The following is a 21066-nucleotide window of genomic DNA, read 5'->3' as shown; positions in this document are numbered from 1 at the left end:
TCCATCTATAATGGTTAGAATAAAAAATTTGGAAAGCCTACTGTTTGAAAGGGTTCATTCTGCCAAGTCCGCCTCCATTCATTCCAGTGTTGCAGTGTGTGCCTTATCTACCAGTTGCCTTATCTGCAAATTCAGGTTTTCTCTGTGATACCTTTTCTTCAGTTACCTCATTCCCAGGATGAATGGTATGTTTGCCCACAGATAACCAAGACACTCGGAGTAACCTGGATATAACTGTGGGCTCTCGGCAACAGGCCACGCAAGGCTGGATCAATACCTACCCCTTATCCAGTGGCATGTCAACCATCTCTAAGAAGTCAGGTGAGTAGAGATTTGCTGTTATACCCTTCAAGTCTGACTCCCTTTCCTGGCGACCTGACAAACAGATGGAGGAAGAGAGCACTAAAAACCAGCTGTTTCTAGAATCTGAGATATTGGGCAGTTAATTGGTCTACAGGGACTATACTTGTGCTTTGTCTTTCCTCTCTAGGCATGTCTAAGAAAACTAACAGGGGTTCCCAGCTACACAAGTACTACATGAAGCGCAGGACACTGTTGCTGTCCTTGTTGGTAAGGCCCACAGCCACAACCGCTACCTACCACAGCGCCCCAGGGGAGGGGTGGCATGTGAATATCTGGAGAAGGTGCATTAGCATTTGTGTCTGGTCTCATCAGGCTACCGAGATTGAGCGTCTCATCACTTGGTATAACCCACTGTCAGCCCCAGAGCTGGAGCTGGACCAGGCAGGAGAGAACAGCGTAGCTAATTGGAGGTCGAAGTACATCAGCCTGAGTGAGAAGCAGTGGAAGGACAATGTGAACCTCGCCTGGAGCATCTCTCCTTATCTGGCTGTGCAGCTACCATCCAGGTAGGCACATAGGTCATCCCACTTCACCAGAGGTCCAATGCAGGGCCCTTCTAGCTGAGTTGTAAGCATAATGTGGACCCTCTGAGGACATTTAGAAGCCATTAGGCAGACTAGTCCTCAAGACATTGACCCAAGAAGTGACGACCCTTGTGATACTTGTCACACTCCTGTTTGGGGTGCCACAGCCCCTGAACCCTAAGATGACATTATCATAGTGAATTGAGGGCCACAATATGAGGACTGAAAGCCACACATCCTGGGAAGTAGGCTGAAGACTGAAAGGCTTGAGAGGGTTGGGTTGTAGGCAGATGCCATCTTTCAGTGCAAGGCCACTCAGGAGGCAAGTGCTGCAGCTGATTGTCAGGTGTCCTGTGAGCTCTCCCATGGAGGCTCGCACAGGGACAGAATGATTGAACTGATGGTAGTGGAGAGGGATTACCATGGCTTTTTGTATTGTCCCGTCCAACAGTCCTCAGCTCTTATGGATCCATCCAAGGGCAGATGTTTCTTTACTCAGAACCCCAATTTGCCTCTTATGACTACGTCCTCTTTCTAATCCTAATCTGATCTTCAGGAGAAAGATCACAGACTGATTTTCCTGAATTGCTTCAAAGCACTTAGGTAATGGTAATATCCGTTACATGAGATTGGACTGAGACACTAACCCATAGATAGTCTGCTGCAGAAGAGCAGAGCCAGGGACTGTGGTCCTAAGTAAAAGTAGAGTTTCTAAAGGCAAGGACTCAAAAAGGAGGTTCTTTAAACAATGAGTATAGAGTAATTTCTGTATGAGATTCTGGGATTTCCTCACAGATAACCCATTATTAATGCTAATTTTTTCTTTTTCTTTTTTTCTTGAGACAGTCTCACTGTATAGCTCAGGCTGTCCTCGAACTTGCAGTAGTACGGCTGCCTCCTCCCAAGTATAGTGATGCTATTATTTTTCAAACACTTGTGTTCAGACCTACTAATCTGGTAGTAGCCTGGAATATTTAGAGACCACTTATATTGGTGTAAAACCCTCCAGTTGAGTGTTTTCCTCTAACTCCCCTCCTGTGGCAGTGAGGAAGCTTGTCTGGTAAGGCCACCTACTCATACCCTCTGCACTGTAGGTTCAAGAACACAGAAGCCATTGGGAACGAAGTGACACGTCTTGTTCGGTTGGACCCAGGAGCTGTTAGTGATGTCCCTGAAGCTATCAAGGTAGGATAGCCCACACCCAGGACTTGTGTTCAAACTGCATTTCAAACTTCATATAATGCCTGAAAACTAAAAAAACAGATGTATTTGTTACTTTTTGTTGCTATAACAAATACATGAATAGTTTAAGAAACACTTAAGGAAAGTTTTATTTGGGCTCATGGTTTCAGAAGTTTGCTTTGCTTAGCTCCATGTACTTGGGAAGATCATAATGATTATCAGATCATACAAAAGAGGGAAAAGGCTGATCACCTACTGGCAGACAAAGAAAGGGAATATAGGGGGCTGGGAATGTGGCCTAGTGGTAGAGTGCTTGCCTAGCATGCATGAAGTCCTGGGTTCCATTCCTCAGTACCACATAAACAGAAAAGGCTGGAAATGTCACTGTGGCTCAAGTGATAGAGTACTAGCCTTGAGTAAAAGAAGCTCAGGGACAATGCCCAAGCCCTGAGTTCAAGCCCCAAAACTGGAGAAAAAAAAAAAAGGAGGAAAAAAGAAAATATAGGAAGGAGTCTGGACATGAATATATAGCCCTCAAGGACATGTCCCACCAGTGACCCACTTTCTCCAACTAGGCTCTATCTATTTTTCACTATCTCCCAGTAATGCCTTCATATTATGAATCTTTATCAAGGGATTAATCCACTCCTTGGGTCACAGCCTGTGATCCAGTTATTTCTGGAAATGCCTCCATCAACATACTCAGAAGAGGGCTTTATTACTCACCTGGGCCTTTTTCAACCCAGTCAAGTTGTCAATCAAGATTAATCATCACACCAGACAGTAGCAATGATCTAGTAAACTTCAGTGATAAAAATTGTTCTAATTTTTTGGGGGGGGGCGGGGGTTGGTTTTGGGGCTTGAACGCTGTCCCTCAGCTCTATCAGCTCAAGGTGAACACTCTACCACTTGAGCCATAGCACCACTTCTACTTTCTGATGGCTAATTGGAGATAAGAGTCTCATGGACATTCATGCTTGGGCTGGCTTTGAACGGCAATCCTCAGATCTTAGCCTCCTGAGTAGCTAGGATTACAGGCATTAGCCACTGGTGCCCGGAATTTTTCTAATTCTTACTATGTAACATTTGTTATGTTTATGGTGGGAAAATGCTTAATATACTTCAATCTAGTTATACTTATGCTGTTTTACATTATGTTTCAGAAGCTTTTTGTATCCATCTTCAGGTGTGAGCCATGGGCTGGATATTTCCAGAGGGGCCCCGAGGAACGGTCTAACCATGCTACCTCCCCATTTGTTCCCTAGTTCCTCGTTACCTGGCACACCATTGATGCTGATGCCCCGGAGCTCAGTCACGTGCTATGCTGGGCACCCACGGACCCGCCCACAGGCCTCTCCTACTTCTCCAGCATGTACCCTCCACACCCTCTCACAGCGCAGTATGGGGTGAAAGTTCTGCGGTCCTTCCCACCGGTGAGCCAGGGCAGCTAGAACCGGCCTCAGGTGGGGCTTAGTGTGCTTAAATGGAGAGATGAAAGACAGGCTTCATCAACCTGGGAGGCAGCCAACTATGTGAGCCCATCTTAGAACACATCTCATCCTGTTTCGATTCAAGTAGTTGTCAAAATGAATTTGGTTCACATTCAGATTTGGTTTTTAAGCTTTAATTAGTAGTTTACATTATACTTACGTCTGGTTCCAGAAGTGAGCAGACTCCTCAGTGCACCTGTGCCTCTTACCCTGAAGGCAAACCATCAGGGCGCTTAGGGGCCTCATCTGACAGTCATGATGCAGGTCCGGGGGAAAGGGGAAAGTGATCTGTAGAATGTTCTAGAGCCTGATTCACTGCAGCCCCGGCACCACACAGTCTGCTGTAACCTTCAGCCATTTTCTTCTGGTAGGAAAGACAGCTTTGCTCTTTGTATTTTTCTTCACCAGTTATGTGTTTTCAAGGCATTGGTCATTTCATTTGCTGTCCCCCAGGCCTTCCGCTGTTCTCAGCCCCACTATGGGATTCTGTTGCCAGTCACTGTTAGGCAGGGTCATGAAATCTCACCTGTGTTGGCTGTTCAGACCTCAGAGATCACAGTCATTCCTCCTCCTCCTGCAGGATGCCATTCTGTTCTACATCCCGCAGATTGTGCAGGCCCTCAGATATGACAAGGTAAGTATGCTGACGGAAGCCATCTTCTTTCCTCTCAGAGCTGTATCTAGTATTCCATGTACTCTGATACTTGGAATCAACCAAGTAGCCACTCGTGGAAAATGGCATTGAAGTACACTAATCTGATTACTAAGTCTGCTCTCTGCCATTAAGTTGATCTTCCTTTCTAGACCTTTTCAGCCTAGAAAAATGTATCATAAGATTATACTGAGCTGGGCACCGATGGCTCACGCCTGTAATTCTAGCTACTCGGGAGACTGATTTGAGGATCACAATTCAAAGCCAGCCCAGACAGGAAAGCCCATGAAACTCTTATCTCCAATTAACCCTCAGAAAACCAGTGGTAGAGCACATGCCTTGAGCTGAAGAGCTGAGGGATAGTGTCCAGGCCCAGAGTTCAATCCCCAGAACAAAAAAAAAAAATTCTGATATTCCAATTCAAATTAGGATTACAGGATTTCCTTCACTATTCATTTTATGTTTAAGTTTTTTTTTTTTTTCGGGGGGGGGGGGGGAGTGTCTGGTCGTGGGGCCTGAACTCTGGGCCAGGGCGCTATCCCTGAGCTCTTCAGCTCAAGGCTAGTGCTCTACCACTTGAGCCATAGTGCCACTTCTGGCTTTTTTTCTTTTTGCTTATGTGGTGCTGGAGAATCGAATCCAGGGCCTCATGCATGCAAGGCAAGTGCTCTACCACTGAGCCACCTTCCCAGCCCTAGTTTGAATTTTTTAACACCGAAAATACTGGTTGCTAATTACATTAACAAATTACTTTTTACTTTGTCCTACTATATAATATTTGGTAGTTTCATAATAGTAGTGCCACCAGGCAAAATGACACATACCTATAATCCCAGCGACTCATGAGGCAGAAGCAAGACAGTCTTGAGTTAGAGGCCCGTTTAAGTTAAGTTATTGAGACCTTGTCCCAAAACTTAATGGCTTAATGGTAGAGTGCTTGCCTAGCATGAATGAAGCCCTGGGTTTGATTCCTCAGTACCATATATAAATAGAAAAGGCTAGAAGTGGTGCTGTGACTCAAGTGTTAGAGTACTTGAACAAAAGAAGCTCAGGAACAGTGCCCAGGCCCTGAGTTCAGGCCCCAGGACCAGCAAAAAAAATGATTAAAATAAAATAAAAAGCAAACTAACGAAGTTGGAAACATCTGCCCCACAGAATACCTTTACTAGACAGGAAGAAAGGCCAGCCCTCCTTTAGCCTAGCACGTGGTCATCAAAAACTGGAGTTACCAGAATAGGAAAAGAAGACAGGAAAATAGGGTTTGGTTTTTTTTTTGTGCCTGTACTGGGGCTTGAACTAATACTCAGCTTTTTTATTCATGGCTGTACTCTACTATTTGATCCATTTCTCCATTTCCAGCTTTTTGCTGGTTATTTGTCTACCCACGCTAGCTTTGAACCTCAGTCCTTAAATTTCAGCATACTGAGTAGCTAGGATTATAGTCATGAGCCACCAGCACTTGGCTAGAAGATAGATCTTTAGGATAGTAATTATCATAACTGTCTCCTGCAGAAAGTAGCTCTGCTGCATGAAAATAACACATTCTAGAATCTATCACTTGGGTTTTTTTTGTTTTGTTTTGTTTTGTTTTTGTTTTTGTTTTTGTTTTTTTGGTCCAGTTGTGGGGCCTGAACTCTGGGCCTGGCCGCTGTCCCTCAGCTCTTCAGCTCAAGGCTAGCACTCTACCACTTGAGCCACAGCGCCACTTCAGGCTTTTTTCTTTTTGCTTATGTGGTGCTGAGGAATCGAACCCAGGGCCTCATGCATGCAAGGCAAGTGCTCTACCACTGAGCCACCTTCCCAGCCCTAGAACCTGTCACTTGGGAACACTGTTCTAAACAACCCAGTTCCAAAGGAGCTTTTGGTACCCAACCTATTTGTTTCTTGTACTTAACAACAGCAAAAACTGGTTTGAGAGTTGTAATTCTTATGTCCACGGACATAGAATACAGGCTGGCCCAGGCATGTATTGCAGAATTATCTTCCTGGGTCCCAGCTTCCCATCTACCAGCCTACTAGAATTTGACCTGGTTGCTGGTCTGGACTTGCCATCGTCCCTGGAGAGCTCCCCACACAGTTGGGAGCTCCAGAGCCAAGCATTGGGAGTTAGCTCTTATATTGGGTAGGAAGACACTCTGGTAAAAAGGGAACTCCAAGCCTGGGCTGACAGTGACCTTGCACTCTTGCAGATGGGCTATGTGCGTGAATATATTCTGTGGGCAGCATCTAAATCTCAACTTCTAGCACATCAGTTTATCTGGAACATGAAAACTAACATCTACCTAGATGAAGAGGGACACCAGAAAGACCGTGAGTATTTTCTCCTCTCCTTGGGTCTCTTTCCCCATCTTCCACACTTTCAGTGGCTGCCCAGGGCCTTCATGGTCTCAGGGCCTTCTTGCAGTGCTGCCCCCTGGTAGACTACTCTCCTTCCATCCTTCGGTCACTTCTCAGCACTGAACACACAAGGCAGCAGGATCCTCCTTCACAAAGCTTGTGCAACTCCCCTTGCAGATACTATCCTGCAACCCCAGGCTGTGTGAGAGCCCCTGCGTAAGTTGCTGACTGCCTACTCAGAGCTGTCCTGTGACTAAGAGAGGAAGGGCAACTGGCTCCGGACAGGGGACGGGGAATTCTTAGTATAGTCTCTGGACCTCTCAGACTCTAAAACTATTGAGATCCTCAAAAAACTTGGGTTTTTGTGGGCATAGCTAATTAGTATTAACCAGGATTAGAAATTATCTCTGAAGGGCTGGGAAGGTGGCTTAGTGGTAGAGTGCATGTTTAGCATGCATGAAGCCCTGGGTTCAATTCCTTAGTGCCAGAAATGGTGCTGTGGCTCAACTGGTAGAGTGTTAGCCTTGAGCAAAAGAAGCTCAGAGACAGTGCCCAGGCCCTGAGTTCAAGCCCCAGGACTGGAAAAAATAAAATTATCACTGAAGAATGTCTAAATTTAAATCTTCCTTATATGTTAACATAAGTGACATCTTTTGTCTGACAAGAGAAGACAGGTCAGATGGATTCTCCTCTGCTTCTGTTCTTAATCTGTTGCTGCATGTTGGATTGAAGAAATACATGAAATTAGCCTTGCTTGGGCATACAGATGAAAAATAAAAAGATACTTTAGTCTTTCAGGTAGCTGCAAGTCTTTGTTGATAGATAACTAACTAGTTAACTAATTAGTTAAAGGTTAATGGCAATGAGGCATTGGAAACCACTTCAGAGAACTCTGTGCTCTGTTCTAGTCAAGTCTCACAGCCATGCCCCAGGAAGGCTTTTGAGGATTGTTATTAGTGCCGGAACTAAACCAAAGGCAAATATTCTATTACTGAGGTATGCCTCCAATCCTGGTCACACTTTTATAACATCTAACAGTGATCATTTATTGTCAACATGTTTCATGGTATAGACACATCATACAGCATACTCTATACCACATAACGTTCAGTCAGTGAAACGTACATACAACACTGTTCCCATGAGATTATAATGGAGCTTAAAAGTTATAGCTCGGTTCTGGTGGCTCATGCCTATAATCCTAACTGCTCAGAAGGCAGAGATCTGAGGATTGCCATGGAAAGCCAGCCCAGACAGGAATGTTCATGAGACTCTTATTTCGAACCACCAAAAAGCAGAAAATGGAGCTGTGTCCCAAGTGGTAGCCTTGAGTGAAAAAGCTACGGATCAGTACCCACACCCTTAGTTCAAGCTCCAATCCACCACTAAAATATTTTAAAATAATTAAAAATAATAAAAATGAAATTCCATTAATAAGAGCTGAAGATAGGGCTTAAATGCTAGAACACCAACTAAACAAGTAGAAGGCTCTCAGTTCAAGCCCCAGTACCACCAAAAAAGAAAAAGTCTTGGTAGAATTTAATAAAATTAATGATTATTGTTTCACCAGGGACATTTTCTGATGATACAACTTTTTTTTTTTTTACTGCAAGCAGGCAGCAGTAGTGACCATAATGCACATGGCCACTGCTTTGAGCTCTATGCAGGCACTCTTGTCTTTTCCCACCGTGAAGGGGAAATTATAGTATATGGTGACCTCATACTCTGTCCACAGAGGGCATTCCACACAGACTAGGGCTGATAGCCTAGGCAACACTGATGGGCAGTCCTGAGGTGCCTCTGCAGTGGCCAAAGTGTTATATTGGAACTGGATCAGTGAGACAGAAAAGCCACATTTTGAGTGGTCAGTTGGGAGTCTATTAGAAAGCCGGCGACTGCAGTCAGACTAGCATCCCAAAGAACCTGTAGCCCCAAATGCAGTTACTACAAAGCTTATAAAGGCAAAAAACACATCAAGGCAGATGTCACATGGTATGAGGACTAGCAAAACTTGTTCTACTGAAGCAAGCTGTCTAGAGGGAACAATCAAGTATAACTAAGGGCAAGTATTCTCTGAAGCAGAACTTTCATGGAGCTAAACAACTCATGACACACCTACAATTCAAAGAATATCACCTCTATATTGTTTAACAACCTATAACACAGCTGCAGATCAAAGAAAGTCCTATATCATGTCTAATATTCTTAGAACTGGGTGAAAATTCCCCATCATCTATTAAGATGCCAAAATGGAGATAAGGACAAGATGGCATTATGACTTAGATCCAGTATCCGTATTTCAGTAGGAGCTCAATAGCTTTGTTTCCTCATCAGCTGACATTGGGGATCTCCTGGAACAGTTAGTAGAAGAGATCACAGGCTCCCTGTCTGGCCCCGCCAAGGATTTCTACCAGCGGGAGTTTGATTTCTTTAACAAGATCACCAATGTGTCTGCCATCATCAAGTAAGTGCAGTATTTTAGAAACTGTCTTCTAGGGGTGGCTCATTTAATACCTTCCACTTGTTGGAATTGGCCTAGTAGTTTTGTCTGTTTTGTGTGCGTGTGTGTGTGTGTGCGTGTGTGCGTGTGCGTGTGTGTGTGTGTGTGTGTGTGTGTGTGTGTGTGTGTGTGTGTGTGTGTGTGTATTTGAGGGGAGGAGGAGTCCTGAGGCTTGAACTCAGTGTCTAGGCATTGTCCCTGAGCTTTTTTTGCTCAAGACAAGCACTCTACCACATTGAGCCACAGCATCACTTCCAGTTTTCTGGTGGTTAATTAGAGATGAGATTCTCATAGAGTTTCCTGCCCAGGCTGGTTTCAAACTACAATTCTCAGATCTCAGCCTCCCGGGGAGTTAGGATTACAGGTGTGAGCCACCAGTGCCTGGCTAGCCTGGGATCTTTAAAAAATGAGCAAGTGTCCTACAGCCAGGAACCTGAAGACATAATGAACAGCCAGGTAGACAGCTCTGGCTGGGTTATTCAAGGCAACATGCCTGAACACACCATTTTATTTCCTCCCTTGCCCCACAGTTCAGCCACTCACCTTCCCATGAGTTAGCCTAGGCCCTCCACTCATGTGGATCTCACATTGCACTTGGTCCTGCCTCCTTTTCATGGGACAAGGACACTGGGTCATATGCCAGACAAGAAAGCACAGTTCTTCAGAGCTGTTTGGGTTATCTCTAGTGTGTAGTCATTATGAAGCCTGACTGGGTCTTCAGTGGCCTCTCTGGGCTGTGTGCTGGGTAGAAAAGCAATACTGATAGTTTCTAGCCCACAAAGATAATGGGTAGACCCATGTGATAGTCAAGTTTGAGTTACTTTAACAAAATACTTGAGATAAAAAGAGAAAATGGCCAGGAGCCAGTGGTTCACACCTGTAATCCTAGCTACTCAGGACACAGATCTGAGATCTGAGGTTCACAGTTCAAAGCCAGCCTGGGCAGAAAAGTCCATGAGACTCTTATCTCCAATAAATCACTAGAAAACCAGAAGTGGCGCTGAAGCTCAAGTGGTAGAATGCTTGCCTTGAGCTGAAGAGCTCAGGGACAGCACCCAAGCCCAGAGTTCAAGCCCCACAACTAACAGAAAAAGAAAAACAAAAACAAAAACTCGGGGCTGGGAAGTTGGCTCAGTGGTAGAGCACTTGCCTTGCATGCATGAGGCCCTGGGTTGGATTCCTCAGCACCACATAAGCAAAAAGCAAAAAGCCGGAAGTGGCGCTGTGGCTCAAGTGGTAGAGCTCTAGCCTTGAGCTGAAGAGCTGAGGGACAGCGCTCAGGCCCAGAGTTCAGGCCCCACGACCGGCCCCCCCAAAAAAAAGAAAGAAAAGAAAAACTCAGCACCAAAAAGGAAGCAAAGGGCTGGGAAGGTGACTCAGTGGTAGAGCGCTTGCCTTGCATGCATGAGTCCCTGGGTTCCACTCCTCAGCACCACATAAGCAGAAAAAGCTGAAAGTGGCACTGTGACTCAAGTGGTAGAGCACTAGACTTGAGCTGAAAAGCTAAGGGACAACGCCACGGCACAGAGTTCAGGCCCCACAACCAACCGAAAAAAGGAAGCAAAGAGGGAAGGGAAGAAAAGTGATTTTTTTTTTTTTTAACCAGTCCTGGGACTTGAAGTCTGGACCTGGGTGCTGTCCCTGAGCTTCTTTTGCTCAAGGTGAGCTACAGCACCACTTCCAGTTTTGTTTTTTGTTTTTTTTGTTTTTGTTTTGGGTCCGGTCGTGGAGCCTGAAATCTGGGCCTGGGCGCTGCCCCTCAGCTCTTCAACTCAAGGCTAGCGCTTTATCACTTGAGCCACAGCGCCACTTCTGGTTTTTTTCTTTTTTTTTTTTTTTTTTTTTTTTGCTTATGTGGCATTGAGGAATCGAACCCAGGGCCTCATGCATGCAAGTCAAGCACTCTACCACTGAGCCACCTTCCCAGCCCCTTGGGTTTTTTTTTTTTTTTTTTTTTTTTGTCTGTCATGGGGCTTGAACTCTGGGCACTGTCCCTCAGCTCTTCAGCTCAAGGCTAGTGCTCTACCACTTGAGCCATGGTGCCACTTCCAGTTTTCTGAGTGGCTTATTGGAGATAAGAGTCTCATGGACTTTCCTGCCTGGGCTGGCTTTGAACCAGGATCCTCAGATCTCAGCCTTCTGAGTACCTAGGATTACAAGTGTGATTACTGGTGCCTGGCTTGAGAAAAGTTGATTTCTTTAGGCTTTTAGTTTTGGAGCTTTTAGCCAAGGGCTAGTCCACTAGCCCTGTTACTTTTGGGCCTGTAGCAAGGCATCACATCATAGTGGGAGCACCATACAGAGGACGCTGCTTACCTCATAACAGTCAGAAATCAAGAGAAAGGAGACTGGTGTCCCACAATTCCCTTTAAGGGTAGACCACCAGTGTGCCAAAGAACTTTCCAGGTCAAACTATAACAGAAGGTGCATTTTCTGGCATCATCTCATAACAGACATGACTCCAGTTGTCTCTCATCCTTATGCTAAGGTTGAAGGTCTGAGGTCCCAAAGTCACGCAGTGGCTTCAAGTGGTAATCATAGCATTAGAGCCCAGAACTGTGGGACCCCCCAAGACAACTTCCCCCTAGTACTTTAGCCAGCAACACACATACCACACACATAAGTGAAAGGCAGAAATAGAAACAGCTCCACATTGGCCCTTGGGGCCTATCTGGGCTTTTCAATGAGGAATGAAAGTCACGTGCACTGGTATGAATGTGTCCTGATGACTTGGGCCTGGCAAGGCCTTCAGGAGTTGCTGGGTATCCAATGAGAAGGGAACCTAGACAGCTGTCCTGGTGTGTCTCCCAGAGGCCAAGGAGACAGCAGAGTATTTCTGTCCTGTTTCTTAGGCCCTACCCTAAAGGCGATGAGAGAAAGAAGGCTTGTCTGTCAGCTCTGTCTGAGGTGAAGGTACAGCCAGGTGAGCAGCCTCTCAGGGCAGTGTAGAGCCAGTGTGGAGACAAAGGTTTGGCCAACCACACCACACAAATTGGTCTCACAAGTGTCTAGCACCCCAGGAATGGGCTCTTAATGCATGCAATTGTCCTTGTATTGCCTCCATTGTCTTTTTTTAAAAAGGGATTCTGTGGGGAGAACAAATGAAGGGGTGCTGGAAGAGACATGGAGGCAGGGTGGGAAGCTTCTACACGGGAGAATGGGACAGGCCCCACCCAAGCCCTGGCGTATGTGGTAGCATCTGGGAAGGGGAGGCTTAGAGTAGCTTCCTAGAGGAGCATCTTCTGGGGTGGGTGGTTGTTTATTGGATGTCTAGAAAAATCGGTGAAGGATCACAGAGTTGGGGAGGATAGACCCACAACAAGCCACAGAATAAATCTGGTGCCACAGGAAAGGAGCAGATGTCCCTTGGTAAGGCAGGGGTAACTATAGGCAGACTCTGTATGTGAGGTCTGTTTGAAATGGTATGGTCTCCCCCATGGTCATGTGAACTCCCTGTGCCTTCATTCTACCCTCACATAGGCTGCTACCTACCTAGCAACCCGGAGGCCATCGTGCTGGACATCGACTACAAGTCAGGGACACCAATGCAGAGGTAAGTACCTGCTCCTGCCCCACCCCTTCCCAAAGCTGCCTTACACAGGTTTTCCAGACTTGGGGTTGAACTCAGCACTCTAGATTGCTAAGCATGCAATCTATTGCAGAGCTACACCCAACGCTCTTTTTCACTGGTTATTGTTTAATATAATTTTTTATTATTAAGGTGTTGTACCGAGGGTGTTACCATTTCATAATCACTGGTTATTTTAAATAAGGTCTTACCTCCTACCTATTCATGTGCCTGGACCAAGATTTCACCTATTTGAGGCTTCCCATACTTAGTAGGTTTACAGGAATCAAAGTAGTTTGTATTTGACTCATCACATGTGCCATATTCCTTTTTTCTTTTTTAGTGCTGCAAAAGCCCCATATCTGGCTAAATTTAAGGTGAAACGATGTGGAGTGAGTGAACTTGAAAAAGAAGGTCAGTGAGCACTTCTGCTTTAGTTGAAGACTCAATGCTTTCCTAGCTAAGGCCAGCTGCTTTAGGCCTACTCCCCCATAAAAGCTGTCTGTTCCTGCATCTGCACATTCAGAGATGGCAGGGAACATATGCAGTGACCAACATGCCACCCTGAATATATGTCAATCCAAGTCAGCTGGCCCGTCCAGGAAGTTTCCTGTTGAGGCTGAGTAGCATGTGCTTTTCTGGGATACTTTACAAATCCTCACAGCCTGGGTGTGTGTGGTCTCTGGAGGCAGGGAGTATGGCATTAAGCCAGGCATGTGGGCGCCTAGTCCCTCCAAGACAGGACCATCACCTGCCTTTTCAGCCTGGAGTGGCTTCACAGCCCTTGGTGGTGGTGGTGGCTTTTCCATGGCTTGCAACTGCATCATTCCAGCTCTCCCTATCTTCTTATGGCATCTCTGCCCTAGGTATCAAACTTACTTCAAACTTACTTCTTTTTTTATTTTTTGCCAGTCCTGGGGTTTGAACTCAGGGCCTGGGCACTGTCCCTGAGCTGCTTTTACTCAAGGCTAGCACTCTACCACTTGAGCCCCAGCACTACTTCCCACTTTTTCTGTTTATGTGGTAATGAAGAATGGAACCCAGGGCTTCATGCATGCTAGACAAGCACTCTATCACCAAGCCACATTCCCAGCCTCAAACTTCCTTCTTTCAAGGACACAAGTCATTGAATTAGATACCATGGCCCACCAGTATGACTTATTTAACTCTACAGAGACTAAATTTCCAATTGAGATTCCATTTGAAATTTGGGGTATGAATTTAGGGGAGCACAGTTCAATCCAGCACAGAGATCTGGCCATGGTGACCAGTGTGGAGATAAGCCTTCCATGGCCTTGCACAAATTCTGATCCCTGAGTCCTCTCTTTGGCTGACACTGGGACTTGGAAAGGTTGAAAAAGCCCCTGGGCCTATCATTCTGCCAGCTGACTTGTGATGTTTCTTGGGTCCCTTATTCCCCTTAGCACTTTGTACAAGTGATCCTCAAGATCCAGTTCTCCTGAGAGGCCTCCACTGCCCCCAGCTAACAGGCACTGCCTCTGCCCTATCCCCAGGTCTGCGGTGCTGCTCAGACTCGGAGGATGAGTGCAGCAGGCAGGAGGCTGACGGCCAGAAGATCTGCTGGCAAGCAGCCATCTTCAAAGTGGGGGATGACTGCCGGCAGGTAACGGAGCTAGGCTAGCAGAGCAGGCCTTTTTCCCCCCAAAGAAGTGAATCTTATATGGAGAAACAGCCATTTCCCCTCATTTGGTTCAGATGCCATGAAGTTAATTAGAGCTCCTGCCAAACAGCCCCTGCCTGCCCTTCTACCTCTAATGCCTATCCAGAGGAACATACGAGGAGGGCAGAGCTCCTATTTAATCATATATACCCTTGCAGTGGTGTAGCATCGTACCCAGCATGTCAGACTCCAGTTGTGGCCAGCTTCTTCTCTTTTGGACCTTGGCTTCTGTGCTGTATGACCCTTGAGAGCCACTGGAAGGTGTGTAGGCTGCGTTGTGAGGAGGCCAGATGTTAGCATCTCCCCCCATCTCCCTCCCCAGGATATGCTGGCCCTGCAGATCATCGACCTCTTTAAGAACATCTTCCAGCTTGTTGGCCTGGACCTCTTTGTTTTCCCTTACCGGGTGGTGGCCACTGCCCCTGGGGTAAGTTTCCTGAGCAGGAGACTGGCATGGGGCCTGTTTCTACCCACCTGACATTCCTCAAGGCTCACTCTTCCATCTTCCTTCCTAGTGTGGAGTGATTGAATGTATCCCCGACTGCACCTCCCGAGACCAGCTGGGCCGCCAGACCGACTTTGGCATGTATGATTACTTCACACGTCAATATGGGGATGAGTCCACCCTGGCCTTCCAGCAGGTAGCTACCCTGGTTACCCACCTGTTAGTTATCACCTGTCCCTTCCCTCTGCTGCTCCTCAGAGTTCTCCTTCATTAGCTCAAACTAGATCACCCGAGAAGAAAGTGAACCCTTGAGAATGGGAGAAAGGGCCTGGCTTTCTGCGTCCAAGGTGGGGCACAGCTGGCCCCTGAGCCATCGTGAGCCCACACTTTCCACACAGGCACGCTACAACTTTATCCGAAGCATGGCCGCCTACAGCCTTCTGCTGTTCCTGCTGCAGATCAAAGACAGGCACAATGGCAACATCATGCTGGACAAGAAGGGCCACATCATCCATATCGGTGAGCTGGGCCCCAGCACCACCTCCCTGTCCCCTCACCCCACAGAAGGGGGCAAGCCTGTCATGACCACCTAGCCATGAGGGTCAGGGTGGGCCTTGGATTCAATTCTAAGGTCCAAGCTGTTAGCCCTCAGGCCATCCTGCTGTAGAGGACCTAGATGGGCAAAAGGAAGCTAAGACATGAGCTCAGGAACGGCAGCCTGAGCTTTGGGGCTCCCACCCCAGTTCCTGCCTCCATTTCCTCCTCCCTCTTCCGTGTTCAGCGCTCCCCCACTGTCCCCAAGAAAATATAGCCTGCTCATGGTGTGACAGTTCATGGGATCCCTAGAGCCCTTTTCCTTCTTTGACCCTGCATAGCCACCCAGTGACAGGCTTTGGGATTTTGCAGACTTTGGCTTCATGTTCGAAAGCTCACCGGGTGGCAACCTTGGCTGGGAGCCAGACATCAAGCTGACAGACGAGATGGTGATGATCATGGGGGGCAAGATGGAGGCCACGCCATTCAAATGGTTCATGGAGATGTGCGTCCGAGGCTACCTAGCTGTGCGGTAAGCCCTGGGGCAGTGTATGGAGGGCATGAGGAACAGTGGGGACAGCCCTTTGATGCTGGCAAAGAGCATGCTCAAGCACCCTGGAGAATTAAGTGGAGAGAGAGAACCCCTTGTCTCTACCTTCTCTTGGCTTCCCTGTGCAAGTCACCTCTATCTGGGCTTTCAGCCACATCCTGCAGTCTCCCAGAACTCATTTGCCTGACACCCCCTCAGCCTTAGGCTTCCTCTTCTGGACATCCCGATCACCATTGCATCATAGTGCATATCACTTAGCCAAGACCACACACAGTGTGTGGTACCCAAGTACTGTTGTCATGAATGACAAAGAGGACTCCACTGCTGGAGTCCTCACATGTGGGATAGGGCAGGAGCACCCAGCCCTGGTGGTGGGAGGGTCAGTGAATAGCCCCAGCAAAGCCATGTAAAGGGCTGGGGGCCCAGAACACACGTGTGGGTGTCTTGGAGGGAGAGGCAGGAGTGGCAGGCTCAGGCTGGCCTGTCTTCTCTTCATCCCTCCGCATCTCTCCACAGACCCTACATGGATGCAGTCGTCTCTCTGGTCACGCTCATGTTGGACACAGGCCTGCCATGTTTCCGAGGCCAGACAATCAAGTTGCTGAAGTAGGTTGCTCAGTGGATGTGCAAGCCGCATGGGGAAGTTGCCCATAGCTGAGACTACCCAGACGTGGGAGCCTTCTATGTGGTTGTAACTGATAGCCATGTCCTTGGAAACCAAGATGGTCACCAAACCATATTTGCAGGATTGTCCCAACCATGTGCTTTTAGTTTCTCAAGGATGGGGGGGGGGGCGCACCAGCCCCGGGCCCTGGGGCTGCAGTCGCTTAGCTTCCTTAAAGCTTAGTCCTCTTCACAGGGCCACTCAGGCCTGGAACATGCTGAGAAACCAGGTACTGTTCTCAGCTTTTGGGAAACAGACTGTGGTAGGTGCCATTCTAGGCCATAGCCCTTAGCTGGAAACATTTCCACAACCACTGAAGTCCAATGCACAAGCAGGACCTCCCCCTGAGAGAGGCATCAGTGGCAATGCAGCCCTATTCTTCTCTCCCCAGACACAGGTTCAGCCCCAATATGACCGAGCGGGAGGCGGCAAATTTCATCATGAAGGTGATCCAAAGCTGTTTCCTCAGCAACAGGCAAGTCACATCCCTGCCTTCTTCCTTGGTCACAAAGTACTGACAGGATTGGGCACGGAGCAGGTGACAAGGCTCCTGCTGTCCCTGAGCTGCTCTTCTTGTGGAAGACCCATGATCACTTGAGCCTTAGTGACAGTTGTCAGGGGGCAACAGGTGCTGGTTTAGAGCATCCAGGGGAGTGCTGAGGGGAACACTTAGAAGTAAAAGGCAGGAAGCCAGAAAGAAGACCTAGAATTGCAAGGCCAAGAGCAGGGAAGGTGCTGGCAGGGTTTAGGAGTCAGACCTCATCTACAGAGGCTGAAGTGTCTGGTACAAACAAGAGGAAGGCAGCTCTGACAGGTGAGAAAGGGAGCAGCTCTAGGAATCTGGGCTAATCCACAGAGGGAGCCCCTAAATACAAGGAAAGGAGGCTGAGCCACTCCATCCCTAGAGTAGGAGGCTAGGGGGTGGGCATCTTGCCTAAAAGGGCTGCTGGGTGAGCTAGGCACCAGTAGGTCACGCCTATAATCCTACTACTCAGAAGGCTGAGATCTGAGGATCATGGTTCAAAGCCAGCCCAGGCAGGAAAGTCCATGAGACTTTTTTTTTAATCAGTCATGGGGCTTGAACTCTGGGCTTGGGCGCTATCCTTGCGCTCTTCAGCTCAAGGCAAGCGCTCTATCACTTGAGCCACAGCATGACTTCCGGTTTTCTAGTGGTTTATTGGAGATAAGAGTCTCATGGACTTTCCTGCCCAGGCTGGCTTTGAACCACGATCCTCAGATCTCAGCCTCCTGAGTAGCTAGGATTACAGGCGTGAGCCACTGGCGCCTGGCTCCATGAGACTTTTTTTTTTTTTGGTGGGGGGGAAGGGGTCCGGTCATGGGGACTGGACTCTGGGCCTGGGAGCTGTCTCAGGTCTTCAGCTCAAGGCTAGTGCTCTACCACTTGCGCCACAGAGCCACTTCCGGCTTTTTTCTTTTTGCTTATGTGGTGCTGAGGAATCGAACCCAGGGCCTCAGGCATGCAAGGCAAGCCCTCTACCACTGAGCCACCTTCCCAGCCCCTCCATGAGACTCTTTTTTTGGGGGGGGGGTCTGGTTGTGGGGCCTGAACTCTGGGCTTGGGCACTGTCCCTCAGCTCTTCAGCTCAAAGCTAGCGCTATACCACTTGAGCCACAGCGCCACTTCCGGCTTTTTTCTTTTTGCTTATGTGGTGCTGAGGAATCGAACCCAGGGCCTCAGCATGCAAAGCAAGCGCTCTACCATTGAGCTACCTTCCCAGCCCCTCCATGAGACTCTTATCTCCAATTAACCACCAGAAAACTAGAAGTGGCACTGTGGCTCAAGTGGTAGAGCGCTCACTTTGAGCTGAAGAGGTGAGGGACAGCGCCCAGGCCCAGAAAAAAAAGCCTGAGCTGGGCACCGGTGGCTCACGCCTGTAATCTTAGCTATTCAGGATGCTGAGATCTGAGGATCGTGATTCAAAGGCAGCCTGGGCAGGAAAGTCTGTGAGACTCTTAACTCCAGTTAACCACCAGAAAACCAGAAGTGGCATTGTAGCTCAAGTGGTAGAGCACTAGCCTTGGGCTAGGGTTAGGGTGAGGGTTAGGGTTAGCGTGAGGATTAGGGTTAGTGTTAGGGTGAGGGTGAGGTTGAGGGTGAGGGTGAGGGTTAGGGTTAGGGTTAGGATGAGGGTGAGGGTTAGGTTTATTCTGAGGGTTAGGTTTAGTGTGAGGGTTAGGGTTTGGTTTAGGGTTAGGGTTAGGTTGAGGGTAAGGGTTAGGATGAGGGTTAGTGTGAGAGTGAGGGTTAGGGTTACAGTGTTAGGGTGAGGGCTAGGTTGAGGGTGAGGGTTAGGGTTAGAGTTAGGGTTAGTGTGAGTGTGAGGGAGGGTGAGGGTTAGGGTTAGAGTTAGGGTTAGTGTGAGTGTGAGGGTTAGGATTAGGTTTAGGGTTATTGTTAGGGTTAGGGTGAGGGTTAGGGTTAGAATTAGGTTTACGTCAGTGTGAGGGTGAGGGTTAGGGTTAAGATGAGGGTTAGGGTGAGGGTGAGGGTGACTACTACCACCAACAGCAACAAAAAAAGCCTGAGCCTGAGACGAAGACAGAGAAGTTTCCCTAACTGCCCACAAGATCTGCTGCCCTAATCAGGGCAGTGTAAAAAGGGCAGAGCAGGCTCAGCAGGCTACTAGGCACAGAGAAGTGGAAGCTCAGAGCCATCATGAGAACACCAGGGGAAATGGCCAATGACATCTCTTAAGGGTATGAAAGCGGTCCGAGAAACAGAACAAGTGAGGGTCTAAGATGTAGTAAAACAGGCCCGGGCTGAGTGAGGAGGCTGAGAATATGAAGAGGGCCAGGTTGAGGTCCAGGAACTAGGTGGCAAAGGAAGATGGGTAGGGCTGGGAAGGTGGCTCAGTGGTAGAGCACTTGCCTTGCATGCATGAGGCCCTGGGTTCGATTCCTCAGCACCACATAAGCAAAAAGAAAAAAGCCAGAAGTGGCTCTGTGGCTCAAGTGGTAGAGCACTAGCCTTGAGCTGAAGAGCTGAGGGACAGCGCCCAGGCCCAGAGTTCAGGCCTCATGACTGGACCCCAAAAAAAAAAAATAGGAAGACAGGTAAACCTTTCATTATGTCCCCTTGGTCTTCCAGGAGCCGGACCTACGACATGATCCAGTACTATCAGAATGATATCCCCTACTAAGGAGGGACTTTCTGAAGTCCAGCCCCTCTGCCCTGAGCCACCCATTCTGAAGCCTCCTCAATCATGGAGCCTGTGAGCACTCCCACCCCTTGATGCCCCAAGAGGCCCCACCTTGCAGTCACTGGGTGAGCTGCCTGCAGCCCCATCATCTCACCCAGCAGGGTTGTTTTATAGTAAAAAGAACTGCAGCCCTCAGCAGCTGAGCTGCTCCCTAGGCGTGGCATGAGTGTGGCAGTGCTTCGGTGACACCAGAGAGACTAAGCCGACAATCGTGATGGTGCTGTCTGCGCACAGGTGTGAAATTGTCTGCACTGGACACGCTCCCTGCCTGTCTTCTTACATAGGTACATGAAGTATTTTCTTGTGTATAAGAAAAAATGCAACTTAATATTTAACCAATGTGTACAAAATAAAAACCCCAAAATGTGCTGTATTGGAAAGTGCCTGGCTGGGTTAATGGCACGCAGCGGGTAGAGTGGGTGAGGATGGTTCCTAGCCAAATGCCCATGTCTTCTTCAGGGCCAAGAACCTCACAGTCCAGGCTGTGATTATGTCTTAAATTTCACACAGACCTATCAAAAATAACTAAGTCAGATGCTAGTGGCTCACACTTGTAATCCTAACATCTTAGGAGATTTGAGAATCAAGGTTCAAAGCCAGCCTGGGTAGAAAAGTCTGAAAGATTCCATCTCAGACACAACACACTGTGGACAGCACAGTGCTAGACTGGAGAAATGGCTCAAGTGGTAGTTGTTCTTGAGGCCCTGAGTTCAAACCCCGGTATCACCAAAAAAATTATTCAGAAGAATGTGACAAATGTCTGAATGACATTTGAATGTCATGACAAATGTCTCAATGAAGTGTGTGTGTGTGTGTGTGTGTGTGTGTGTGTGTGTGTGTGTGTGTGTGTGTGTGTGTGTGTGTGTGTGTGTGTGTGTGTGTGTGTGTGTGTGTGTGTGTGTGTGTGTGTGTGTGTGTGTGTGTGTGTGTATGTTTGCATGCCAGTCCTGGGGCTTAGACTCAGGCCTGGGCCTGTCCCTAAATGTTTTTGTTGAAGGACAGCACTCTACCACTTGAGCTACACCTCCACTTAATTGTAGATCTAAACAGTGGATTTTCCTGGCTGGATTGGTTTTGAAAGTCCATTTTCAGATCTCAACCTCCAGAGTAGCTAGGATTATAGGCATGAGCCTCCAGCACCTAGCTAAGAATAGATTCTTTAAACCTCAAAACACATGAGTCCATAGAGAAATTTAATTTCTATCACCCATAATTTTTTTTAAAACTTAAAAAATGAAATGTCTACAGAGAAGGCAAGATAGCCTCTGTACGCCGAGCTTTTGGGAGGTATAGGCAAGAAATGTCAATTTAGCCTGGGCAACACATAGAGACCTTGACCCTGAAAAACAAAAGTA

At 47.8% G+C, this 21066-nt stretch overlaps 1 protein-coding gene across 1 annotated transcript in view; it reads left to right on the top strand.

The window, feature by feature from the left end:
• Pi4ka (phosphatidylinositol 4-kinase alpha) overlaps positions 1 to 20084 on the top strand; it is a 138297-nt gene extending 118213 nt beyond the window's left edge. The window contains exons 37-55 of the mRNA XM_069994278.1: positions 202 to 321; positions 491 to 570; positions 676 to 869; positions 1982 to 2072; positions 3335 to 3502; positions 4140 to 4193; positions 6401 to 6521; positions 8883 to 9012; positions 11901 to 11971; positions 12529 to 12601; positions 12960 to 13030; positions 14131 to 14240; positions 14620 to 14724; positions 14813 to 14938; positions 15141 to 15261; positions 15649 to 15808; positions 16343 to 16432; positions 16882 to 16965; positions 19600 to 20084. Coding sequence (XP_069850379.1) covers positions 202 to 321; positions 491 to 570; positions 676 to 869; positions 1982 to 2072; positions 3335 to 3502; positions 4140 to 4193; positions 6401 to 6521; positions 8883 to 9012; positions 11901 to 11971; positions 12529 to 12601; positions 12960 to 13030; positions 14131 to 14240; positions 14620 to 14724; positions 14813 to 14938; positions 15141 to 15261; positions 15649 to 15808; positions 16343 to 16432; positions 16882 to 16965; positions 19600 to 19651 — 2021 coding nt within the window. The 3' untranslated portion in view covers positions 19652 to 20084. The remainder of the gene's footprint in view (positions 1 to 201; positions 322 to 490; positions 571 to 675; positions 870 to 1981; positions 2073 to 3334; positions 3503 to 4139; positions 4194 to 6400; positions 6522 to 8882; positions 9013 to 11900; positions 11972 to 12528; positions 12602 to 12959; positions 13031 to 14130; positions 14241 to 14619; positions 14725 to 14812; positions 14939 to 15140; positions 15262 to 15648; positions 15809 to 16342; positions 16433 to 16881; positions 16966 to 19599) is intronic.
• The last annotated feature ends 982 nt before the right edge of the window (positions 20085 to 21066 follow it).

The sequence above is a fragment of the Dipodomys merriami genome, unplaced genomic scaffold (genome assembly GCF_024711535.1).
Source record: "Dipodomys merriami isolate MVZ:Mamm:240054 unplaced genomic scaffold, mDipMer1.0.p SCAF_45, whole genome shotgun sequence".
Lineage (NCBI taxonomy): Eukaryota > Metazoa > Chordata > Mammalia > Rodentia > Heteromyidae > Dipodomys > Dipodomys merriami.
The sequence above is the reverse complement of the archived record's forward strand: the minus strand, read 5'-3'. Positions and strand labels throughout refer to the sequence as shown.